Here is an 18,200-nt window from a genome sequence, read left to right on the forward strand (position 1 = left end):
ATGATCCTTTCTAATAGTTTTTTTAGTAGTCCACGAAATCATATGTAAAGAAACGGGAAAACTAATAAGTAGAATCAATATTGTCAGACAAACACACGACAAGATCACTTAAAGGAACAATATAATCAGCGCGCACATATGCTTGCATTGTTGGGGAGGAAATTTCATACTGATATATCGCACACCAATGAAAATTTAGAACAATTACTTACACCAAAAGCGTTGCGCGCCAGCTGCTGATTATCCAGAGCTGTTGCTACTTCCTGCTAGGAAGCTCAATCACCAGACACAGCGTCGTTGCAGTGCATGATTGAGCTGCACGTTCTGCCGCGCCCGTTTGGTCAATAATGGCCTTATTTTTAGGCAGAAAAGTCAATGCATGCATGCCTGCATGGACGTATGACAAGCAACGTATACCTAACCGATGTCCGCATGCGAGCCAATCAAGGCCACTCTCCATGCACTCATCGCTCGCGGCCTCGCCGTCCACATCGCTCGGCACTGTATAAATACCCCTCGGCGCTAAGCTTCCCAGCACATGTACAGCAGCTAGCTCCATCCCAAGCTCACCACCTCAAAACACTCGAGCTAGCAGCTATATATCGGAGATGGCGAAGCTCAGCGCCGCCGTGCTATCTCTGTGCGTGGTTCTCGCCTTCCTCGCCGGGCAGTCGGCCGCCGGCCGGTACTACTCGGACAAAGTCCAGGACAAGGTGAGGAAGGAAGTGGAGAAGGCCATGGCGTACAACCCCGGCCTCGGCGCCGCCCTCGTCCGCTTGGTGTTCCATGACTGCTGGATCAATGTGAGTAGCCACGATTACTCTCTTCTCTTTCTCATCATCACGCGCGCGCGTACATGGCTTCGTTTGGGACATGACATTGATGGATATATACCTTTTCATCATTATTCTAGGGTTGTGATGGATCCGTGCTCCTCGACAAGACGCCAACCGACGGCACCAACACCGAGAAGAAGGCGGTCACCAACATCGGCCTCGCCGGCTTCGAGGTCATCGACACCATCAAGCAGAAGGTCGGCGCCAACACCTCCTGCGCCGACATCCTCGTCTTCGCGGGGCGCGACGCCGCGGACATCCTCAGCGGCGGCAAGATCTTCTACAAGCTCGACGGCGGCCTCAAGGACGGCGTCGTCTCGTCCGCCGCGGCCGCGGACGCCAACCTCCCCGAGTCCACCTTCGACTTCACCGATCTGCAGAACAACTTCGCCGCGTCCGGCCGCGGGTTCACCGTCAAGGAGCTCGTCGCGCTCTCCGGCGCGCACTCCATCGGCGTCGCGCACCTCTCGTCCTACCAGGACCGTCTCGCCGCCGACGCCACGCCCATCGACTCCGACTACCAGTTGGCGCTGAACAAGACGACGCCCCTGGAGTTGCTCAAGAAGGGGCAGAACCCGACGGTGCCCAACAACCCCCGCGACGCGAGCGCCGCGTTCCAGAAGGACGCCGCCTACGACCCCGTGACGCTGGGGGTGAGCCCGACCAGGAACGTCCTGGACAACAGCTACTACCACAACAACCTCGAGAACAAGGTGCTATTCAAGTCCGACTGGGTGCTGCGCACGGACGGCGTCGCCGCCGGCAAGCTGCAGGATTACAAGGACAACGCGGCGATGTGGAACTCCGACTTCGCCGCCGCCATGGCCAAGCTCAGCGGCCTTCCCCCCCAGGGCAAGAATTTGGAGATCAGGAAGAACTGCAGGTTCACCAACCAGCAGTACTACTACTAGACCAAGCTAGCGCTTGCTTTAACAACGGAATGAATGGCGCCAATATATAGCTGCATCCATCACAACTATATCTGTGTTCACTAGCGTTTACCTTCCCTTCAATACATGAATTAATTTTAACGGTTTAGTACTTACAGTGTATATGTTGCATTGCACGACAAACTGTTTTATAGGTCATCTGATGTATTTCTAGTTAATGAAATAAATAGTCCTCTGAAATAAGCGGATTGATATATTAATGAGAATTTTCTACCAAACTGGAAACAAGCAAAGATGTAGCGGTCCCTTGGAAACAAGTCTTCATCTTTGCTTGCTTATTTGCCCGTTCACCCGCGAAGTTTGAAAAAAGGTGTGGGAACAAGTAACTTTGCTCCAAAGCACTCATCCTTCAAACTTCCACTCAATAAGTTTGAAAACCAATGTGACACTGAGACATCAAGTTGAGATGTCGCTTGTCTATTTGTGATGAGTAATTGACTAGATGATTTGAGACTTTTCCGGTTGAGTCTATATTTCATATGTGCTTGATTATGCTAACAGCTAACCGGATGTGTTGTGTTGTGTGCGTTATATTGTGGTATGTATGTGTAAAACATATCTTGTATGTTGTGTCTCTTGGATTGGATGTGCAGGTGTAGGATGCAACATGGCGATTGACGGCATGAGGTGAAGGTCAAGCAAAAGGTTCATGCCGATGTACTAGGGCTGTGAAGGGTGGATACGACTAGGCTTGGACCGAGGGACCCGAGGAGTCCGGACAGAGTCATGGGCGATCCACATGGTGCATGGATGAGGAAGAGTACACTAGGATGGAGATGGCGTCGATCGAGTCAAGCGGGATGGAGGCGAGTTGAGTAGGCGACCCGGGAGTGGGAGCGAAAGATTTGGAGGTGTCAAAGCCTTGGCGGAGGCCGAACACACGTCGACATCGGTTAGTCACGTCGTGCGCAGTGTGCAAACAGGGTTTGACTGGTTTGACCTCAAAACCGGGGGTGAGTCATGCCTTGCGGGGTGTGCAAGAGGATTTGACCAATTTGACCTCAAAATGGGGGGTGAGTCACGCCTACGGGGTGTGCAAGAGGGTTTGGCCTCAAAATCGGGGGTAAGTTCGGTACGGCCGGACGGCGTCAAGTCGGAGTATGCGTGACACCATCGCGAAGCTTGCATCGAGACGAAGCGAAGTCGTGAAGGTGTCGGGTCCATCTGATGGTTCAAAAGAAAGTTGGACGGTTTTACCTCTACGGGGTATTTGGGTTGTATGCTTCATGTAAGGGCATTTTGGATATCTGCCAAATGCCTCTATATATGTGGAGTGGTTGTTAGGGCAGACCTCTCTTTGGGCTCTTTGGTGGTGGGCTTCTCATTTTATTTGTGAGAGCTTTTGGGTGAGAGAGAGGGAGAGAGATGAGAGGATCTTTAATTTGATCTTTTTACCATCTTAGCTTTAGTTGTGCTTAAGAGTGGCTTGTAACCAAATATGGTGAAGTAATCCAAAGATCAGTTTCATGCCATCTCGTTCCATTCTCTTTGAATCTGAAATTTATCTTTTTCGAGTTTTCCGGAGCCATTTTTTGGGATTTTTCGATCTCGAGTCTTGATCTCTTTTTAGGAGATCTTTTAGGGCAAGACCCTCCATGTGCATGTGAAGCTACTGTTAAAGTTTCGTGAGTTTTGGAGATCGTTTGGATGGATTTCGGAGCGTTGACTTGAGTTTCGGATCTGGAAGGTGCCGGAATTTCCAGTAGGGTGCCGTAAACTCCAATAAATTTAGTCTCAAGAGGTTGTTAACCCTTTGCTGGAGTATCTGACTAGGTGCCGAAATATCCGATACTCTGAGTACCGGAGTATCCGACAGGGTGATAGAATATCCGATACACCCAGTACCGGAGTATCCAATAGGGTGCCGGAGTATCCGATAGACCCCGTACTGGACTATTCGAAAAGGTGCCGGAATATCTGATATATTCTGGCAAACCGTACTTAAGTATCATTTTGCCTTGGATCTTTTGCCTTTTGCTTCCGCATTGCTTTTACGCTTTCCTAGCATCGTTCCTAGGGTCAATAGGTCTTCTATGACTACGTGATCTTGACGATTGCGAGAAGAGACTTCTTGGGTGTTTCGGGATATAGGTCTTATTTTTGGAGATAATTTTTAAACACCTCCATTCACCCTTCCTCTTGTCGCCTCTCTAGTCCTTAAGACACTTCCGAACAAGTTTACATGACATGCCTTATCCCAGCAAACAAGAAAAATTACGTGCTTAATAGTGTCCCTCGTCTAAACTTTGGTGGCTTTTGTTTTGTCCTCCCTTATCGCGGCGTGGATGATGTTTTCAGTTTCATCATGCCGAACTCTTTGCAAGAAGTAAACGGTATGATGCTTCAAAAGAAGCAAATAAGATCATAAGTTTATTTCCCTTAAAAATTGAAAAAAAATATACAAGTTGGCTGCCTTTCTTCACTGTTTGGACGTTGAAGGCTGTTCAGCTAAGTAACGTCCTATTTGTTTGGGATTATAATCTACTTAGTTATATAAGTTGGATTATAGATCATGGGTACTTAGTAAAATATCACTTGGGGGCCACATATAATCTAAAATAAGCTACCAAGCCTAGCTTATTTCAGATTATTTGTGGTCCCCTAGTCACTATGGGACACATGAAAATTGCCGAGTGCCGGGGGCACTCGGCGAAGGGCAAAAAACACTCGACGAACCATTTGCCGAGTGTTAGGGCACTCGGCAAAGTCTTTGCCAAGTGCTCAGAAAACACTCGGCAACCAATTTTTGAAAAAAAAAACATCCTGCTCCGCCACCACCACATCTTGCTCCGCCGCCACTACCACCACCGCCAGCTTCGCCAGCACCACCACCACAACACCACCTCCCATGCCGCCACCACCGCCTGCTCCACCAGACCACCACCACAGCACCACCTCCCATGCCGCCACCACCACCGACCACCACTAGCACACCCCCACAGCCCCACGTCGTCATGGATCTGGAGAGGGCCTCGGCGCCGCCGGATCCGGCAAGGGGAGGGCCGGCATCGCCGGATCCGGTGAGGGGAAGGCCGGCACCACCGGAGAGGGGGGAAGGGTAGGGGTGCACTGCCGCCAGGCCTCCTCCCCTCGATCCGCAGCCGCCGCCCGGATTTGACCGCCTCCGAAGCCCCCTCCCCTCGAGCTGCCTGGATCTAGCCGGCGGCGGAGGGAGGGAGGGAGGGAGGGAGGGAGGAGGCCGCCCCGACCGCCCGGATCTGCCTGGCGGCGGAGGGAGGGAGGGAGATGACTGTCCCGGCCGACGGTGAGGGGCCGGGAGGGGGCACCGCCCGCCGGAGAGGGAGGGGAAGGGGCGCCGCTAGCCGAGGGAGGGAGGGCCGGAAGGGGAAGGGGAAGGGGCCGCTGGTCGTACTGGGCACGCTGGCAGAGCTGCGCCTCATCCCGCTCTTGGTGGCAGCTGTTGAGCTCACCACGGAGGTCACGGAGGTCGCGGTCAAGTTGTCGATCGGGTCGGCCGCAACGTTCGTTGTCTCCTCTTTCGTCGCGACGACGGTTGTCGCGGTGGTGGTTATTTGGTCGGCGATTCTCATCGTCGAGGTGGTGGTCGTTGTTTGGGATTGCTCCACCTCCTCCTCTTGAATAGGTTCTAGCCGACCTCCCCTGCGATGGCCGTGATCAGTTCGGCTGCGATTGGATCTACTCTGAGTTGATCGGCTTCGGGAGTGCTGGGTAGATATAGATTTGGAGTATGATGACCGGCTTCTTGAGCGTACTGGGTCCTGGGCCCTTTCCTCGATCTGGGCATTGGCAACACAAATGCGCACCCGGATTCGTTGTAGTTGCTCCGAGTCCGGGAGGTTCTCCAGATCGGCGAAAATAGCCCCCAGGTTGGCTTGGGGTGTGGTGAAGACATCGTGGCCATTTTGCTCGAAGTCATTCTGGAGATTGCGCGCTCACATGGGGTTAGGGTGCCTGCGCCGACCTCTTGAGTCGCCTTGGTCGACATTGTCACCGCCGTTAGGTTGCGCTGGCAGGATGGGTGGTGCGCCGGCCGCTGCAAGAGCGGCAGGTGGCTGATGAGCTTTCTCGGCTCGTTCCTGCTGGTGTCGAACCGTGCAATCGCGGCTCCTAGGAGGAAGTTTTGCCATCTTGTGGAGGTTCGTAGTTGGAGACAAAGACTTCCCAATATGGTGAGGTGAAACTTCCATCTTCACCCTCATCGTTGGAGTTTGGAGTTAAGGTGAAGCGAGGGACCTGAAACTCACCACAGTCCAAAAACTGGGTGGGTTCGGGTGGGTCATCAGATTGGATCTAGAACAACTGTGCAAGTTTTTCAAAAAACACGGCAGTCGAGTTCTTGAGGCCAAAAGGGGCATGAGAAGGGCCCTGGCCCGACCTCTCAGAGCGTAGAGCCGACTCAGAGAGGTTGATGCATTCAGCGATGGTGCTGCTGATGCGATCTAGCCCTGTGATTAGATCGGAGGGCGTGGGTAGGTGGGTAGCTGCGAGGATGTCCGGGACCTCTCCGTGAGAGAAAGGTCGCCGATCTGCTGGATGATCGGAGTGATGATCCTTCGATGGAGATCGTGTGTTGCCGATGCAGATTCGACGGAGGCCGAGCTAGCGGTGGACACCAAGTCAGCGATGGAGGCGGTGGGGTCGGAGTCCACCAGCATGAACCCGAAGCGGAGCTAGATCGGATTGGCGAGGAAGTCCTTCATGCTCTCGGGGAAGATGATGCCGGGGCGGGATGCCATTGAGTTCGCTGGGGAGGATCTCACGATCACTCCTACCTGGCGCACTAACTGTCGGATTTAGTGATCGGCAGTCCACCGGGGGTTACCCAAGTGGTAGATTTGTAGGCGAGGGGATCGTAAGACCAAGAACTCGAATCGTAACACATGGACGCAAGGTTTAAACAAGTTCGGACTTCCAAAGAGTAATAACCTACGTCCTGTGTTCTGATGGATTATATTGCTGATTGCAGGTGCGAAGAGTTAACATGCCCTCGGGGGAGGCGCCCCTAACCGCCTTATATAGGCTGACGATTTAGGGTTACAAGTCGTATAGGATCTAATCCTAGTCGGTTGTTACAGAAAATCAATCTGAGTCGGTTTACAACAAGTATTCCGTGATATCCGGGCTAAATCGATTCGCTCGGCCTCCAAGCTTGTTCTTCACGGAACTTCACGTCGTGCCCCACACGCCATGGTTGGGTGGGGCCCACCTATCAACCCGTCCAGTATCCTAATCGGTAGGGACCCGTTGATACCCTTATCCCTCATCCAGTGATCCCATGATAATTTTTTACCCTACTACCCTTTAATCACATATAACGTGCTTATCTCGGTTGAGTTTTTCATCGCTGTACTACTTCCATTTCATTCGTGAGCCAATTTCCATTGCCAATTTCTCAGGCCGCAGCCGTACTGGTCTACTACTGCCAGCCCACTATTAATTCGTTGTCCTAATTGAGATGCCACTCTGCTCAGCAGCCCACCCAAGTACCATCACGCCTCATTTCGCACAAGTTGGGTGCTGCGTGCTGCGCACAGACGCCTTCGCCGAGAGCAAGCAAGTCCGACTGTCCGAGGAGTGGACCCGTTGATGGATCGAGTTATCTGAAATTCTTTTATCTTAATTTGTTTGGGCATGATATTAGCTCCGACCATGTAACAATTTTTGTTTCAGTACTCTCCTTCGCCGTTCCTTGCTTGTAATTTTCGGTGAGCATGTTGTCAATTTTATTACTGTTGTGACTAGCTATGAATAGTGGCGGATGCAGCTCATGAACCTAGCACGAGTTTGTCTTCCTCCTCTTTTTCCCTCCTTATCTTCTCTTTTTCTACCTCAAAAGTCATGGAGAAGTTCAAGGGGGCTCCATTGTCCAAGAGACGGTAGAGGGCTCAAGTCCACCCGTTCCATCGCTAGATCCGCCGCTAGCTATGAGATGAAATAAACTATATGATATATATTCTGTGAGGGATGTGAAGAATGCTGAGAATAGGAAATTCGTGCATTGCTAAAATAAAACTGCTATCTTATAAATTTGTACTTTGATTTGAAAAAAAATGGACTTTGGGTTTTTAGACGGAGGTTAACTTTTTTCTAGGTCCCAACACCTACGCGTCCACTATCCATGACAGTCCCTGCCTTACGCTCCTTGGGCTGGGGGTGGGAGACTAGACTCGAGCATTTTAAGCCCAGCCTAGCCCGTGGGCCCGACCCAAGCTCCATGGGTGTTGGCCTATCTGAGGATTTTAAGCCCAGCCTAGCCCACGGGCCCAATCAAGCCCGTTGGGTTTTGGCCCGCCCATGGTAGTTACGGTCTGGGCGTGGTCAGGGAGCCGAAAAAATCGGGCCAGCCCGAACCCACCCAAATAATTAATTTTATTTATTTTTCAACTAAAAAAGAACGGGCGGTTCGAGCCCAGCTCAAAAACTTGGCCCAACAATGCCGATGGACTGTTCGTGGGCATAAATTTTCGGCATAAACTGGTCTTTTCATCGGCCTGGCTCGAACCCGGCCCGGTCTGCAAAATGCTCAGGTCCATGGCGACTACCACGCTGCCGAATTCGGTGGCGCGCGCATTTTGGTGTGCCTGCGGTTGTGGGCCAGGCTTCGATCAAATAAAGAAGAGAGGTACTGTGTGATTTGTGAAGCACTACTATGCCTCCCCGTACAGCAGGGTGGGTAGCTGTCCCAGCTACCGGCAGAGCAGAGACTCCCTCCCCCATTCTCCCCCTATGGCGTTCTAGGCGGTCAGCGGTCATAAGAATGGAGGCCGAGCGGCGCGTTTTGCGTCGGACGTCCAGATGAGAAAGAAGTCTGTTTTTAGCCGGTAGCTGGGTCCAAGTTAACAGCCCAATTAGTTTTTGGCCCAACACGGTACCTGAAGAGCCGCCTCCATGTCTCTAGCTCGGTCTCGAGTCGTCTCGATGGCTCGACGCCGATTCGGCGAACGGCGAGCAAGAAACCATAGCCGCACAGTCGCTCGGTCGCTGTGCACCCATGCTGGCCGCCCGCTGTGGAGGATTCGGCCTCCTGCTGCTGCTCGTGTGCAGGTGAGCGCGAGGCCGCCAGCGCCGCGTCGCTGCTATTACAAATTGCAAAAAATGCAGTGGCACATGTGGTGGCCGTGGAGGTCATCTCCCGATCTCCGGCCATGGCCCAGGGGACAAGCATCAATTTCTGCCCCAGCTCAAAATCTGAGCGAGCTCCGCCACTGGCCGGTCGTATGCCTAACTCCGAGTAGAGTAACGTCCATGTCCGTTTCTTGCATTGGCTTGAAGCACCGTGCATGTAAGGTTCAACTATCCATTGATTGATCACTCATAACAACCCCCCAAAAGTTACTTGTGACATACAGAAAAGCTAGAGCTCACGCACGCACGAGACTGTTGCAAGGCACGGTGCAAAGTGGATTTGTACGGCATATGAACAGTTGAGTTATACCATTGTCCATTGACATAAAAGTTTTTGTTATTTGGATTGATACCAAATCTTTCCTAATGTGATCCTCCATGAAATGTATTGTGCTCACGCTCTAAACTAATAAGCATAGCTGCGTAGCCGAGAGGTGAGCGTTGGCGCCGGAGAGGATGAGCTCATATTGCTCGTCTTACCACTGCATATGAAGGAGAGAGAGAGAGAGAGATTCACGACGAAGATGCTTTCTACGACAACAGGCCACGGAACACACGTCGTCAACTTCGACCCATTTTCGGACTCCCGATATTCTTTACAACGTTCTAGGATAATCAACTTCAAGTGCAGAACCCAACATTTCAAAGAGAGGACCAACCAACCAAAAGGACGTGTTAGAAGCAATGTTACATTGCATGCTTAATTAACTAACCTTCAATCATGACTCGTTTAATAGGTGCGAAGCTAGCTAGCTCGCGAGATACAAACTGGATAAAATCAGAAGAAGAGTTGACTCCAACTGTTTCGCGAAAAAAGGGTCCAACTAATATGTGACAACTGATCAACAGCCAAGCTACAAACCATGCATAATTGAGCCACCTAGCGAAGAAAATCTCGAATATAAATCCATCTGGTGGTAATATGACCTTTTTTTACAAATATAAGGCCATGTACGCCATGAATAAATGCACCTTTTTTACTTCCATTTTCATGTTTTGCCTATATTTAATTGCACAATAATAAAAGTAAACAAGTGCGGCATCTTAATTATACTCCGTACTCTTCTATAAGGTCCCATTTGGATCCTTATAATTCCATTCTAATAATCATAATTTAGGCTCCATTTGGGAGGCTTCTCCATTTAGTAGTGTGTGTCCAACTGTTGGTTCACCTCACCTACCCCATGTACTTCTTACCCACCCATAATCCATCTCACCGTTAATTCAAAAATAAATAGTCTAGATAGTCCATGTGGTTGCATTGTTCTGCTATAGTGCACCTATCTTGTATTAGAGCACATACAATGATACAATAAATATAAATACTTAGGCCCCATTTGGGAGGCTTCTCCTAAACAACTTCACCGATGAAGCCAAAGTTGGTGAAACCAAAAATAATAGCTTCACCCAACTTCTAGTTCATTTTAGCCTCGGCTTACATAAAGGCTTCACGCTATAGTGCCTCGTTCTGCGCAAAATTGAAGCCAAGGCCTTAAAAAGAGAATGTAGTCATATAAGCATGTGTACAATAGTTAACCTCTCCAATGCAAAATGGCATATCTCATCAGCACACATCATAAATCATGCAACTTATACACCTTATGCTACGCCAGTACGCCGGTACAATATGACGTGGTTAAAAGGCCCGACTTTCTTACGTAAGCATCTCCATTTTACGCGCACAGCTCTGGGAGGAAGCAAAGAGCCAGTGCGTGCTTAGGGGCAGGCGTGCACGCACCATTCCAAATGAATTCATATTTGTAATCAAATGGGGGAAGATATAAACCAGGAGAATGCTCTTTCTCGAGGGAAAACTTTACTCCCATAATTGGGATTAATCATCTTGCACATGCATATATCCACGACAGGAATGGCAAGCTGAGAGCTATAGCTGTCGTGTTTTCAGCTGGTTCGATGATGATCAACACGTTGACAGAGAGTGGAGGCCATGGTTGCTGGCTTGCTGCCACGTTCTCCACTTCCATTTGTTGCTCAATAACCATCTTAAAAATAAGTCGTCTCTGATTCACCCGCTCCATCACACAAGATCGCATTCGCATGCTATATATACTGCACCCATCGCCATGCTATTCGGCGTCGCAGCACATTACACACGGGAATTTGAGCAATGCTAGTAATAGTAACAATAGATATACCAGCATGAAGCTCAACGCGGCTCTTCCCTCGCTGGTGGCCACCTTGCTCATCGTCGCCACGCAGTCGGCGGCCGGCGGCGGCCAGCAGTTGACGGTCGGTTACTACAACGCCAAGAAATGCGGCGGCGTGGAGCCCATCGTGTCGGACGAAGTGTACAGGGCCCTCGCCGCCGACCGCAGCAAGGGCGCCGCCCTCATCCGCTTGTTCTTCCATGACTGCTGGGTCAAGGTACATAACCACATATAGTTGTATATGTTTTTTGATGGCTCATATTTTGTATACCTGTTAGTTGAATTTGTGAATGTTCTGCTCTGGTAAAAAGAAGTCCCGCTCAAAAAAATTAAATGTCCCATTTCAAAATTTGAAAATCGACATGAAAAGGGACAGAGTCGTGATCTGTAGAAATGCGCGTTCTGATAACGCTTTTGTACGAATGGAACGTGCCCAGGGCTGCGACGGATCCGTGCTCCTGAACGCGTCACGAAGTAACCCTTACCCGGAGAAGGCGGCCGGCTCCAGCATCGGCCTCCGTGGCTTCGACGTGATCGACCGGATCAAGTCCAGGCTCGAGTCCAGGTACCCCGGCGTGGTCTCCTGCGCCGACATTCTCGCGTTCGCGGCCCGCGACGCGACCCGGTACCTCAGCGACGGGCACATCGACTACGCCGTGCCGTCGGGCCGCCGCGACGGCGTCGTCTCGCGCGCCAAGGACGCCGACGACACGCTCCCGGGCTCCACCTTCTCCTTCGCCGACCTCAAGAGTAACTTCGCCAAGAAGAAGTTCGACGCCGAGGAGCTCGTCGTGCTCTCCGGCGCGCACGCCATCGGCTCCGCGCACTACCCGTCGTTCAGGGACCGCCTCGCCGCGCCCCGGGGCGAGATCGACGCCAGGTACCAGACGGCCCTCCGGAACGCCGCCAGGGACAGGTCGAGGCTGGTGGCCAACAACATCCGCGACGAGAGCTACGCCTTCAAGAAGGACGCCGGGTACCCGACGGCGCCCGTGAACGGCCGGAGGGACTACCTGAACAACACCTACTACCACAACGCCATCGACAACAGGGTGCTCTTCAGGTCCGACTGGGCGCTGCGCACCGACGCGTTCGCCTTCGGCAAGCTGAAGGAGTACAGGGACAAGCCCAAGGAGTGGGACTCGGACTTCGCCGAAGCCATGGTCAAGCTCAGCAAGCTGCCCGCCGAGGGCAAGTACTTCGAGATCAGGAAGAACTGCAGCGCCATCAACAACCCGAGCCGCTACTAGACGGACGGCTGGACGAACGTGCGCGCCAATGCAACGCACGCAAGCTACCGGAAGCAAGGAGCGCCTGCAGGCCTTCAATAATTAAATAATACAGTAACTCGTTGATTGTTTTTCGCATGATATTCATTTGAACGTCTGTAACAACAATGTTTTTTCCTGTCTAGTGTTCCTTAACTATCTGTATGTTGGATGAATGTTTCTTACTATTTCATAATACTTCGTTCTTAAATATTAAATATATGACGTTTACACAAGCAAATTAGTTCATTTTTAAACTAATCATTTATACCGTTTACTGAATGTCTCATGAACTAAGGTACAGTTCATTTTTAAACTAATCATTTATACGGTTTATACCGTTTACTGAATGTCTCATGAACTAAGGTAATCCCGCCATCCCAAATTATACCGTTTACTGAATGTCTCATGAATCAAATTATACCGTTTACTGAATGTCTCATGAATTAAGTACTCCCGCCATCCCAAATTATAGGACGTTTTGGTCTTTCTAGGTCCATATTTCCATGCACCTAAATATAAGTATATATCTAGATGTATGGACAATATAAGTATATATCTAGATGTATGGATGGAGGGAGTACAGTTAAATTGGTGCGATACCCATTGGAATGAAACAAAGAAATGTTCTATACGATGGAACAAAATGTCCCGAACATACAAAACAAAATGTTCCAAGATCCACAGTTGCTAACAAAATGTTCCAAGATCCACAGTTGCTCCTTCGTCCCTCTCTAGCATGCGAGGGAGGAGCCACGAAGCAACAGTAGGGAACACGCAAGGTACCGGTGAGCAGATCCACATCTAGGGGATGCCGATAGCAGTTGCGGTGGTGTTGCTAGGAGCCAAGGATCAGAAAGTGTTGGCGAATGCCGATAGCAGATAGCTAGAGCAACGAGCTGTTGGAGAATGAAGAAACTTGAAAGAAGAATGAGAAAGGAAATGAGAACTATGAAGTGGCCAGAATTGAAATGGGACCAGGCCTGCGAAGAGAGAACAGAAGAAAAAGAGGAAGGCAGCAGTGCAATTTCTGCAGCTAAAAAAACCAAAAGGGTGGAAAAAAAAATGTCGTCGTACTTTTTTCCTCCGCCGCATGGGTCTGCCGCGCCCTACTCCGCGCCGTCCGCTTGCCTCCTCTCACCACCCCGCGATTCCCGTTTTACCTTGCGGTTCAATCACAGCCGTCCCTCAACTCCCACACACGCGCCGTGTCCGACCGATTGAGGCTGGGCCAGGCCGCCCCTATCGCAACATCTTCCGATCCAATACGCCTCGCCGCCGCCACCTCGCCAACGCCATCGTTCCCGGCATCGCCTCCAAACCGAGGCGCCGTCCGTCTCCTCGAACCCCGCCGCCGCCGCCGCATCCAACCCAACCCCGCCGCCGCCGCAGCCGCCGTCGCCTACAACCCCATCTCGCCGCCGCCGTCGTCGCCAGCACGCAGACCCCGGCGCCGCTGTCGTCTCCAGCGCCTATCGCGGCGGCGCCGTCTTCTCTAGCGCCTACCCCGCCGCCGTCTCCTCCAACCAGGCGCTGCCGTGTCCTCCAGCCCGGCGCACAGGCCTTCGCACCCCAGCCCGGCGTCGCCGTCGCCCCCAACCAGCCGCCGTCGTCTCCTCCAGCCCGACGTCGCCATCGTCTCCTCCAGCCCGGCGCCGCCATCATCTCCTCCAAACCGCTGCCGCTGTCTGGTGGAGGACACGCCGCCCCTTCACCGCCTCCTCGCCACCTGACAACAGAGGTAAAACAGTTAAATCATATTCTATCTATCATCAATGTAGAAACAAACTTGATATGGGAAACTGCAAAAATATTGTGGTAGGGTGAAATAAAGGATAACAATTTTGAACAATTCCACACACGTTAAATACCTTTACAATTTGAAGTGTTAAGAGCCGTGATTCTTACTGAAGAAAATTCAGATGTCCTGATATAGGGGTGGTAAAGGATCCAAAGTTTAGGCTAAAAATTTTAAGGATGAAGCTAAAAAAATGGCTGGACTGAAAATTTATATGTTTTTGAACTAAAATGAGCTAGGGGATGAGTCGGATTGTGAAAGGGCATTATGTTAGGATCATGATCCATTAGCAGATATGAACTGAATCCCTACTGAAGAAAATTCAGATGTCCTGAATAGGGGATGGACTCCATGATGGCTTGGTCAATCTTCATCTGTTGCTGCGGATCCATCCCCATGATGGTGCTTCTGTGTTCTTATTCTCCAATGACTCCTTTGGATCATTTTCTCCCACTAATCTCTGCATTTCATTCTACAGAATAAATGAAAAATACGAGTCAACATTTACCTTTAGCATCAAAAGATATCCCTCAATGGATCTATAGTAAATCAAATATTCAGATTAGTTGCATATATTACACAAAATTTTGTCTTCTCAACAAACATATGACATAACCAAGTATTCATGCTCACTGCTAAATCAGATGGTACAGTGCGTTCCTATGAATTAATCCAACAGCATGGCACTGAGAAGAAAGGTGTGCATAGGGAACTTATGACTTCATATATTACTACTGAACGAAAGGTGTATACCCTTTTTATGAAGCATTGCCATAAGCATATCAAATATCGCAATCCCTACTTTCCATTATGAATTCCTACTCAGATGACATGGCATCGATAAGCCATCTGGCATTGCACAAAAAGTGGCAAAATAATTATGTACTATCAGGGAATGCTTCTGCAGCTTTCAAATAAGGTGAGCCTATGTATCCACTGCAGTACATAAGTAGATACTTGAAGCCTCAAAAAGAATCATTACAAACATAACAACATCTGTAATGCATCTTTTTTTTAATTTGCAACAGTGGGTACATCACTTCTGTGCACACGTAGATTGTCCTCTTTACAATTTGACAGTTTAAACTCTACATAGATAAACCAAAGTGGTGCCATTTCTGTCTATTGTTTTAAACAGAACATATGAATGAATTATTTTAATGTAACACTCCTTGTGAAAATAAGCACCTAGATAGTGGTTAACCGGTAATGGAACTGTACTTCTACATCTGCAAAATTGCTAACCAGGGGGAAGGTGCTAATTCTTATGGTCATATCCAGGGGGATGTACTATTTGTATCCAGGGAAGAGCTCAATGCATCATTTTATTTTTGTAGATGGCTGTATACCAATATTTATTGTCAAACATGGCAGCAGCAAAAATTCTGTGGCAAGAACAGCACAGATCAAGCAGCTAATAGGAAGCTAATATCCTGTACCAGCAAATTGGAGAGCATCACCCATCGCACTTACGGGGGAAGAAGAAGAAAAACTCACAGGATGTCGCTAGCCTACCACTGAGTCACTGCCGCTGAAGACTCCATGGACACATGGACAATCTGGAGGAGCACCAACTTGTCCCATCGCCGAGACATGGTAGTGCAGGTCTACAGGATGCAGAGCACCTATTCATGGTACCCTTATATTTTGTATAAAGATCCTTCATGTCCTTTCTCTCAGAATTCGAGTCTCTATATTTAGCTTCAAGTTCTTCAGTAGTGTTGTCCATTTCACAGCAAAATTCCCATTTGCAATTTTTTTCACTCATTACCTGTTGCATAAGAGATAATAATTAAATGTGATATTGTACATGAAGCTTATTCAATTTACAGGAAGTCCTATGGTGGAAGTATTATTATTGCAAAGCTTATGGCATAACCTATGAATTTTCTGCACACATGACTTGTGGACTAGGTGATGGATGCTGTAGGGCAATAAATGGGCTTAATGAATTTTTTTTTCTGCACACATGACTTGTGGACTAGGTGATGGATGCTGTAGGGCAATAAATGGGCTTAATGAATTTTTTTTCCATGTGCGTGGGACTTCTACCATCGAGGTTAGAAGTAGGAGTTTAGAATGGTAAACAAAGTTAAGAAGGAATGTGATTCTCTTTTTTTAATATACAAAGTAAAAAAGAAGCATTAAAAACTTCAAATTGAACTAAAAATCAGCAAAGATAAATATCATAAACAAGAAATGTATAGATGCTCGAGTTACACTTACGAGCCATCAGGCAAGATCTCGACATGGCCGAAAAATCTGACTGGGAACACAACATCATGCCCGGGAATCTCCAAGGGGCTGAATTTCTGTAAGGGAAAAAAGAGATTTGATTATAGAGATTTATAGAAAAAATGTGTTAGCAGAATCATATGTGCATTTGTGGTTCGTACGTCAAGCTAGTCTTCGGCGATTTCTTCTTGGCCCTCCTTGGCAATGTGTTGTTTGAACAATCCATATCGGTATCGCAGGCCATAGCCCCAAGCAGGCCAATTCAATGTTGCCATTGAATCCAAAAGGCAAGATGCAAGCCTACCCAAGCCACCATTTCCTAGAGCTGCATCTTTTTCCTGAGAAAAAGCAGTTCAAAATAATTTGCATCATTAGTATCAGCGAAAAAATTGCTGGCATTTCAATCGGATCAGATCAGAGCATCATTAGTATCAGCGAAAAAATTGCTGGCATTTCAATCGGATCAGATCAGAAGGTAATAGTCAGATGTCATGAATCCACACATAAGGTCCTTGGGAACATTTAAGTTCATATATGAGCCAAATTTGGCCAATCAAGCAGATAAAGAAAAAACATGTCAAATTGTGTTGATCCTGGAGCTTTGCCTTTTTAGATAAATAACTCATTTAGCTTAAAACTCATTTTCAGATCTGCTTCAATTATGCTATGACTATTGAATTTCTCTCTAGAGTAGTTATACTAATATCGTGGGTTCTGATAAGTTATACGAATTAAGTTACTTTCATATACAGTTTAGATCTGGAATCTACAGAATCACTTCTACAAAACTTGCGGATATATACTCTTTTCCTGGTTCTGTAGGATAGCGAATCAGATCTAGGCTTATCCGATCAATCGCCTTAGTTGTTTCTTAAACAAGTGATAAAATCCGTTGATCCCATTAGGCAACGTCGCAGTCAAACAAGGCACCATCCCATTTAAATAACCAGGTACTTCTAAATTGGCTTTAACTAACAAAAGGCACACTCCAATTTAGGAGCGGAGACACTGAAGAGAGCTCACCTGCCCCGCGAGGGCCTCAAGCTCGTAGCCGAACTTCTTCACAGCCTCCGCGTAGGCCCCGGTGATGCCGAGGTTACCGACGGCGTTGGTGAGCGCGCCGCCAGGAGCTTGGGCTCCCCCTCCCCTTGCCGCCCGGAGCTCAAGCCCACTCCGAGGCTGCGAGCTCGGGCTCCCCGCGCCGCCCGGAGCTCCCCATCCGCAGCCGCCCGGATCTCCCCCGCTGCGGCCGCCGGCCAGAGCTCGCCGACTGGAGGTCCCCATCCGCGGCCGCCCGGATCTCCCCCGCCGCGCGCCGCCCGGGGCTCCCCATAATATTGATGCCCGTGCGTTGTCCACACGCGCGCGCCGGCGAGAGGAACCGCAGCAGCTTGAAGCGTCAGGACCGGAGCATGCCGTGGACGCCGGAGCTCGAGCATGCCGAGGACGCCGGAGCTCGCCGCATGGCTTGCGCTCGGAGTTACGCGGAGGGAAGCGAAGCCACCGCCGCCGCAGCCACGCGAGCGGGAGCGGAGCCGCCGCAGGTGCCGCGCGTAGTGGTCGCCGCCGCCGCCGCCGCCCCCGCGTGTGGTGGCTGGAGCCGCCGCTCGAATCGCACGCAGCTGAAGCCTCGGTGCTGTCGTGCTGTGGCAGAGTGTGCTGCTCGCCTCGGAGCTCGAGTTGCACCGTGTGGCTGTGACCGTCCTTTTTTAATTATTTTGTGGGTCCCGCAGAAAACCCAAACTCAAATTAAGGCCCCTGAAATTCATGTAACATCGAATATTTAGATATATTAATTATAGACTAATTACAAAACCAATTGCACAGATGGAGGCTAA

At 49.6% G+C, this 18,200-nt stretch overlaps 3 protein-coding genes and 1 long non-coding RNA gene across 13 annotated transcripts; 3 read left to right on the forward strand and 1 right to left on the reverse strand.

Moving 5' to 3' along the window:
- The first annotated feature begins 517 nt into the window (after positions 1-517).
- LOC117843385 (peroxidase 2) lies at positions 518-1,986 on the forward strand. Its single transcript, XM_034723970.1, has 2 exons — positions 518-803; positions 914-1,986. The coding sequence occupies exons 1-2, from the start codon at positions 609-611 to the stop codon at positions 1,745-1,747; spliced, it is 1,029 nt and encodes a 342-aa protein (XP_034579861.1). The 5' UTR covers positions 518-608; the 3' UTR covers positions 1,748-1,986.
- Positions 1,987-10,969: 8,983 nt separating this feature from the next.
- On the forward strand, positions 10,970-12,570 carry LOC117852095 (peroxidase 2). Its single transcript, XM_034734036.2, has 2 exons — positions 10,970-11,278; positions 11,499-12,570. The coding sequence occupies exons 1-2, from the start codon at positions 11,054-11,056 to the stop codon at positions 12,309-12,311; spliced, it is 1,038 nt and encodes a 345-aa protein (XP_034589927.1). The 5' UTR covers positions 10,970-11,053; the 3' UTR covers positions 12,312-12,570.
- Positions 12,571-12,941: 371 nt separating this feature from the next.
- On the reverse strand, positions 12,942-18,043 carry LOC117852102 (alpha-glucan phosphorylase, H isozyme). 9 transcript variants are annotated; one of them, XR_004639759.2, is made up of 7 exons: positions 17,386-18,035; positions 16,524-16,700; positions 16,354-16,439; positions 15,643-15,898; positions 14,440-14,599; positions 14,201-14,256; positions 12,942-14,058 (listed from the first exon to the last, which is right to left on the reverse strand). XR_004639759.2 is itself a non-coding variant. In XM_034734047.2 (3 exons), exons 1-2 carry the CDS (start codon positions 17,644-17,646, stop codon positions 16,530-16,532), a joined length of 432 nt encoding a protein of 143 aa, XP_034589938.1. In that variant the 5' UTR covers positions 17,647-18,036; the 3' UTR covers positions 16,350-16,439; positions 16,524-16,529. The 9 variants fall into 9 exon arrangements, 1 of the variants encoding a protein (XP_034589938.1); XR_004639758.2 differs by having other exon boundaries at positions 12,942-14,256; XR_004639752.2 differs by having other exon boundaries at positions 14,201-14,599.
- On the forward strand, positions 13,931-15,992 carry LOC140222461 (uncharacterized). 2 transcript variants are annotated; one of them, XR_011898018.1, is made up of 2 exons: positions 13,931-14,070; positions 14,454-15,992. It is a non-coding gene; the product is annotated as an uncharacterized lncRNA (long non-coding RNA). The 2 variants fall into 2 exon arrangements; XR_011898020.1 differs by having other exon boundaries at positions 13,932-14,070; positions 14,467-15,992.
- Positions 18,044-18,200: the final 157 nt, after the last annotated feature.

Source organism: Setaria viridis, chromosome 1 (genome assembly GCF_005286985.2).
Source record: "Setaria viridis chromosome 1, Setaria_viridis_v4.0, whole genome shotgun sequence".
In the NCBI taxonomy this organism is placed as follows: domain Eukaryota; kingdom Viridiplantae; phylum Streptophyta; class Magnoliopsida; order Poales; family Poaceae; genus Setaria; species Setaria viridis.